Here is a 7,681-nt window from a genome sequence, read left to right as displayed (position 1 = left end):
ATAATTGGAATATATTAGGGTTAGATTTAGGTTTAGGTTGCAATGTGTAGATTTAAACAATATTATACCACTCAATATTTTTATACTAGTACTAATTTTTTTTAAAAGGGAAAATTATATTTTATCACCCAAAACTATACTTTATGTTACACTTTGCACCTTAAATTTTTTGAATGTATATTTTGTACCTTAAACTATAACTCTTGTTACATTTTGCACCTCAACAATAAGTTAATGCTAACTTGGACAGAAATTCAAGTTTAGGGTTACACTGTGTATATTTAAACAATATTATACCACTCAATTTTTTTACTAGATGCTAATTTTTTTAAAATGAAAAATTACAATTTACCACCCTAAGATATACCTTATATTACACTTTACCCTCTAAACTTTTCAATTGCACGTTTTGTACCCTAAGCTATGAAAATTGTTATACTTTGCATCCCAATATTAAGTTTTATTTTTATTTTTTGAGGAACACATCCAAATATTAAGTTTATTGTTAACTTGGACAGAAATTCAAGTTTAGGGAGAAAAATGTAATTAGGAGTATAGTTTAGGGTAGTAAAAATGTAATTTCTCATTTATTCTTAAGGACATGATAATAGAGGCAATTATGCTTTTTCACATAGTGCCATAGTTTTAAAAATCTAAGTTAACAACAAACTTGATGTCGGGGTATAAAGTGTAACAAGAACTATAGTTTAGGGCACAAAGTGTAATCAATAGTATGGTTTAGAGCGATAAAATGTAATTTCTCCTTAAAAAAATTCATGATTGAATTACATTTTTTTTATACTCTATATGCGAAAAAACAATTTGAGATTAATATCTATTTCATTTATAAATTTTTTTAAATTTAAATTTTTTGTATTTTAAAATAATGTATAAAAAATTCTTGTTTATAAATTAAATGATAAATATATCTTATTAACACAAAATTTGGTAAGTATGTTAAGTTATTAATCACATATGGGATATTTAAAATATCAATTCAATAAAAAAAAATGTTTATTAGGTGATTTAACCGTGTTTAAGGTGTTAGCTTGGGTAGGCTGTTATTACATTCAATGCATCCATCCACGATATATAATAAATTCGTTCTACTTACCAAGTCAAAGCTAATAATATTTTTTTTTTTTTTGAGAAACTGTCAAAGCTAATAATTCACCCATAACCTGTTAAAAAAAAAAAAAAAAATCACCCATAAGATTCTAATGGCTAATCTGGACAGCACTACTTTTTTTTCGCTATGTGAATTATCTGGACAGCACTACTTCATTTTGCATTTTGTTTAGGCAGCCATGTGGGTTACAATCATGATAGTATATGCCACAAGTCAAAAAGTAGAGACAGGAGGGGGAAATTTTTTTTTTTGACAGTTGGGACTCAACTCAAATATAGCAAGAAGCAATTCGTAGACTGCAGAGACTTCCTCACACTTCACAACCCAATCTCTCTTCTCTTTGATCATTCCATTGCAAAGCAGAAAAAATGGTCAGTGTGTCTGCGCTCGCGCCATTGTCATCGGCACTCTTTGGACTAATAAAAGTTTTGGATAGTGACTCAGTCAAAAACTTCTTTAAAACAGATAAGGAGTTCATTGACAAGCTCAAGCTAGAGCTGCTGACTGCTGAAGCAGTTCTCAGTGATGCAGAGGAGAAGCAGATCACGAATCCAAAGGTGAAAGAGTGGCTCAACGAGCTCAAATATGCTGCCTACGATGCTGACGATCTGCTGGACGTAGCCACCACTGACGCTTTGAAACGCAAGATGGAGGGCAGAGTTAAGGGCAAAGTAATGGCTGCGGTAAACGTGGTAGTGGAGCGATCCTCTCCAATTATTCCATCTTATACAAGTGTAAGAGACAGGCTCAAAAATATAACTGAAAGACTAGAAAATTTAGCAAAACGGAGAGATCTCCTCAATCTCAAGGGAAGTGCAAGGGTGAAACCACCACCCAGGCGCCAGACTACTTCTTTGCTAGACGAATCTGAAGTGTTTGGTAGAGACAAAGATAAAGAGAAACTAATGGAATTTTTGCTTGGTGGTACTGTACAGGAAAGCGAAATTCCTGTAATTGCAATAGTCGGGATTCCTGGAGTTGGGAAGACTACGCTGGCTCAGCTTTTGTATAATGACTCCAGGGTCATGAAACATTTTCGTAAATTCAGAGCATGGGTTCATGTTTCAGAAGAACTTGATGTTTTTAAAGTAACAAGAACAATTTTTGAGTCGGTCGTTTCACAGAACTGTCATGTCACAGACCTGAATGTTCTTCAAGTCACACTAAAGGCGACATTGAGCGGAAAAAGATTTCTGCTTGTCTTAGATGACATTTGGAACGAGAATTTATTTGATTGGGATTTATTGTCAGCTCCCTTAAAAGCTGGAGAATGCGGGAGTAGAATTATTGTGACGACTCGTAATCAAGGCGTTGCATCAATCATGCGTGCTATTGCTACTCATCATCTACCACAATTGTCAAACGAATGCTGCCAGAAGTTATTTGAAAAATATGCATTCGGGATTAGCAACCCTGACGATCATCCAAATTTGAAAGAAATTGGCCATGATATTGCAATTAAGTGCCAAGGCCTACCTTTAGCTGCAAAAACACTCGGGAGCCTCTTGCACTCAGAATCAGAAACTAAGCAATGGCGTAGAATACTACATAGCAAGATATGGGATCTGCCTAATGATAAGAATGGTATACTTCCCGCATTAAGATTGAGCTACGATCATCTTCATCCACATCTCAAACAGTGCTTTGCTTATTGTTCAGTGTTTTCAAAGGGCTATGAGTTCAAAAAAGAGAAATTGATTTTCTTGTGGATGGCGGAAGGTTTCTTGCAGCAGCCAAAAGGTGAGGAGTCAATGGAAGAAATCGGAGACAAGTACTTTCTTGAACTATTGTCAAGATCATTTGTTCAAGCATCAAATCGCAATAAACAACACTTTGTGATGCATGACCTTGTCAATGATTTAGCACAATTTGCATCTGGAGAATTTTGTTGCAAGTTTGAGGACGGCAAGCCACAAGGAATTCTGGAAAAGGCTCGGCATTTTGCTTGGTTGGTGAATGAGTTTGATAGCCTCGATAAATTTGAGGTAAAATCCATGAGAACCTTCCTTTTACTAGGCTCTTCAAATACTCGTCCATGCCATGGCTCGGGTAGAATATTTAGTCAAGAAATGTTGCCAAAATTGAAATCCTTACGTGTGCTCTCTTTATGTGGTCTTGATATCAATAAGCTGCCTGATCTGCATGAATTGATACATCTACGCTACTTGGACTTGTCTAACTCATCCATCTCTGAGTTACCAAGCACAACATGTTCTTTGTATAATATGCAAACGTTATTGTTGTCAAGTTGTTATAGTCTCACTGGGTTACCAGCAGAAATTGGAAAACTTATTAATTTACGTCATCTAGATATGAGTGGAAGCACGTCAATAACGAAGTTGCCACCTAATTTTGGAAAATTAAAGAATCTCCAAATGTTGACTGATTTTTTGGTGGGTGAAGATGATCAATCATCGAAGATCAGTGAATTGGGCGAGCTTCCATGTCTTCGTGGTAGGCTTTCCATCTCAAGGTTGGAGAATGTACACAATGTCCAACAAGCTTCAAAGGCAAACTTGAAAAGTAAGAGTTATCTTTGTGAGTTAGTTTTCAGATGGACTACTACTAATACTAGGACTGATTATGCACTGAGTGTTCTCGAAAGTCTGGAGCCTCATACAGATTTGGAGAAGCTTACCATTGAAAACTACAGTGGTAGAACATTTCCCAATTGGTTAGGTGTTGTCAAGTTCTCTAACATGGTGATCTTACATCTAACCAACTGCAGCTTTTGTGAGTCCTTGCCATCGCTGGGGAGGTTATCTTCTCTTCAAGAGCTCTACATCTCAAAGATGAACAGATTAGAATCGGCGACTTTTGGATCAGATGAGGATGGCAAGTCTGGAAATTTACCGTTCAGATCTCTAAAAATTTTGTCCTTTAAAGGGATGATAAGTTGGAAGAGTTTGACTTGCCATTTACCATTCCCTTCCCTCCAAGAGCTTAGAATACAAAATTGTGGTGAATTAATCGGTGAGTTACCCAAGCGCACCTATCTACCATGTCTCCAAAACTTGAAGTTATTTGATTGTCCGAAACTTACCAGCACAAATTCAGATCTCAAAATCCTAGGTGAACGGCTTCGCGGCCTCACCTCACTGGAAAAGCTTCATATCACTTCTTCTAGTATCAGCACACTTTCGAATCTCAAACTTTTGGGCGAAGGGCTTCACGGCCCCACCTCACTTAAAGAGCTTGAGATCGACAGCTGCGAGAATCTCCAGTTGATGCAGGCAGAGGGATTGCTCCCCAGCCTACAATCTTTGGTTATCACCGATTGCAAAGAACTGGAGGAATTTGGTTTGTATAGAATGGAGTCGCCAACTTGTTATGAGACCACAAATGGATGTGGTGAGGAAAAGGAGTTTCGAAAGAGCCCGCTACTTAACACTCTTACTTCCCTTTGTATCAATATCAAGTCTAGAGAGCAATGTGGTTTGCATGGAATGGAATCACTGATTGATTTTGAGATTACAGGTGACTGTGATGAGGTGCGGTCATTTCCTGAAGAGGGGCTTCCTTCTCGTATCAGCAGCATTACTGATCTCGAAAACTTGCTTCAGCACCTCACCTCACTCAAAAGTCTAGAGATCAAGTGCAGTATGACTCTCAAGTCAATTCTCTAGCCTCGCATCGCAAGAAGGACAAAGGGAAAGATTGGCACAAGTTTTCTCACATTTCTCACTTAAAAAATGACTGAAGTGCTAGTCAGCTGGGACAAACGCTGGTGAATGTATCATGTATGTGAGCTGGATTTCTTGAAACTAATTTGGTTGATTTTGGGGCGAATTATGCTTGTCCATGTAAGTTGGATGTAATTTGAGTTGAGATTCTGTATATAGTTTTGAGTGTCATTTTCTGAATCTGCAAATTGTGAATTGAGATATTTATTGATTCAAACAAAACAAAAAATTAAAATTTTGAAAATAACAAAAACAGTCGAGTAATGAGATACAGTATATGTTGATTTGAGTCTATGAGGGTGGGTTCGTTAGTGTATACAGCATTTCATGATTAGAAAGATGCAGCATTACATGCCAAGCACCTCTCAATATTCTGTATTTTTTTCTAAAATCATATTGCTGAGGGGAAAAATCTGCTTGTTATTCAATTGGTGATCTGTCTCTCAAATCATATTGCTGGGGCAAAAATTTTGTTTGTTATGCAACCTGTGATCTCTCTCTCAACGGTTACATAATTTTTTGCTTTTTATTTTTGGTTTTATTTTCTGTTTCTGGGTAACCTATGTTGACATTTCCTTTAATGATAACGTTGTCTTGTAGATGATGGATGGAGCTTCAGGTCTAAGATGATTTGCTGCCTGTAGGATTCATCCTTCTAAAGATTAAATTCAGTCCCAGATTCCTGAACCGTCCAAAATGGTGTCAAAGGCCTTATGGATGATTCCGGCGATATTGATTATATGGATGCAGAAGCATTTGCCCAAGCTTATGTTAATATAGTGGCTGGAGTATGTATTTCTCTTGGTGAGCTGCTTTGTCTCTTTGAACCTAAAATTGAGGATTTTTTCAAATTTTTTTCGTTGAACCTTATTTATTATTAATGAAAAAAAAAAAAGAGTAGGAGGGGGGATATTTATCAAACCTGATTGATGATGACGAAAAATCACCAATTAGTCACGCAGTCCTTACGTGCTCGAAACAACACCTGCACAGCACAAAAAGAGAAGACCGAACAGAAAACACCGGTGTGATACCGGCCAAATACCCTCCGAAGGTCAAGTTAGAACTTTTACGCAACTCTAGAGTGCTAGAGTTAGGATGAATTATGCGTACTTTGTATTTTGAGTGTTCATGGGTTTTTATAGTTGAGTCGGCCTTCGTTTCTTGCGCATCAAGGCGCTTTCTTATAGGGAAGATCCTCATTAATGGGCGCATATTACGGAATCCTTCTCAGTTAGGATTCTATCCGCATTAGGACTCTATGAGTTAGAGTCAATCGTGAAATGCAAGTTATTTCCATTTAGGAGTTCTTGGAGCTTAATCAAAGTGGATGGATGCCACGTGGCCCTGGCATCCGTCCACTGTGTGTCCGTGCACTTTGGACTCGTCCACTCTTGGCCAATTGATCCAGGGTTGTCATATTTGTTCAAGAGCATCCGTCATCAATCTTTTTACCCTCTTCACTGATGATGCAAATGCTTAATGGTTATAAATCCTACTTTGTTGGTATAAATTGCCGTAAAGCATATAATATAGAGCTCTACAAAGGTGTGCAACTCCTCTGAAGACTAAAGCTTTGGGCTGGCTTGTAGATGTCATTTCACATTTTCTTGTTTTCATTCTGGAGCATGATCTTTTCTTCTTAATAAAATTATTTGGGTTCTTGAGTTTAAGATCCAGTTCTTGGACCATCCAAAATAAAAGAAAGGAGAAAGCAAAAGTGATGTTGCTGACTAATTGATTGCAGTAATCTATTTTTTCTTTATTGGATAATAAATGGAAGTAAGCTGTAGTTCAAGGCAAGAAGGACAAGATTTTTTTTAATGAAAATGTTGTAAAGGTGTACTGAAGGTGATAGTTGATTTGTGGTAGAAGAGAAAAAGTAGAGAGAAAATCTCCCAAGAAGAATGGAGGACTCTCGTATTACCTACTTGTGTTTCTTGCATGTATAGTTGTTCATTTGCTTAAGAGACTGGGATGATTAGAAGTCAGGGACTCAATTGTTCTTTAACAAGCTCCGGTGTACTTTTGTAGCATCATTTTCAAGACAGCATTTCTTTGTTGTAAACAGATTGTCTAATTATAGGTTCTTTCTTCCTTTTTTTTTTTTAATTATTTATTTTTATTTTTATTGCAGGCATGCAGGTCTCAATGCAAATTGAAAAGTATGAAGCATATTAGAAATGGACAAGTGTTGTAGTTTTTATTTTGGTTTTTTCCTTTTAATTAGTCACTTTGAAAACATTGAACCATTTGAATAGTTGGGATACATGTCGTCCTCTGGTATATATCTTTTGTGTTGATATGTGAAAAGGGATTTCAATTCGGTATTGACATGTAAATCCTTTTGGTGCCTATGTTTTGTGCTGATATATGAGAATGGAATTCAATTTTAAATTGCACAAATTATGTTTATGTTTATATTTTTGAATTAGGTTATTAAATTTTAATAAATGTAAAAGAGTACATCTAAATTTTTTTAAAAAAAAGAGGAAAAAACTACGTATTTCAACGATTATAAACTGTTGAAACTTATTTTAAGATATTGTTTACCAATGGTTTTTTTTTTTTTTTTGAGAAAGTTTTACCAACGATTGAGTGCTTGTAATTAAAATTAATAAGCATACTATAATCCACATTTATATGTTTCAACTATTTTGAATAATACTTCAACGCTTAATAATCATTGATAAATGTGGAACACTTTTTTTAATTGTCGCAGTTGTAGAAAAATATTCTCGACATAGTTTTTAGTACTTTCTTCTATTTCAAAATAATTTCTACTATTTCAACATTGTTACTGATTGTGAAAAATGTTGTTTCTCATTGCTTGAGACAACTCTAAAGTCTAAAGTCTAAATTGTAGATA

The 7,681-nt window shown here is 35.8% G+C and overlaps 1 protein-coding gene across 2 annotated transcripts; it reads left to right on the top strand.

Annotated features, from left to right (window-relative positions):
- The first annotated feature begins 1,225 nt into the window (after positions 1-1,225).
- LOC142614871 (putative disease resistance RPP13-like protein 1) lies at positions 1,226-7,156 on the top strand. Of its 2 annotated transcripts, none has more exons than XM_075787516.1 (3): positions 1,226-4,869; positions 5,413-5,616; positions 6,950-7,156. In XM_075787516.1, exon 1 carries the CDS (start codon positions 1,498-1,500, stop codon positions 4,753-4,755), a length of 3,258 nt encoding a protein of 1,085 aa, XP_075643631.1. In that variant the 5' UTR covers positions 1,226-1,497; the 3' UTR covers positions 4,756-4,869; positions 5,413-5,616; positions 6,950-7,156. The 2 variants fall into 2 exon arrangements, with proteins under 2 accessions (XP_075643631.1, XP_075643630.1); XM_075787515.1 differs by having other exon boundaries at positions 1,226-4,932.
- The last annotated feature ends 525 nt before the right edge of the window (positions 7,157-7,681 follow it).

Source organism: Castanea sativa, chromosome 11 (assembly GCF_040712315.1).
Source record: "Castanea sativa cultivar Marrone di Chiusa Pesio chromosome 11, ASM4071231v1".
Classification (NCBI taxonomy): Eukaryota; Viridiplantae; Streptophyta; class Magnoliopsida; order Fagales; family Fagaceae; genus Castanea; species Castanea sativa.
Note: the sequence above shows the minus strand (reverse complement) of the source record. Positions and strands in the feature narration are given on the sequence as shown.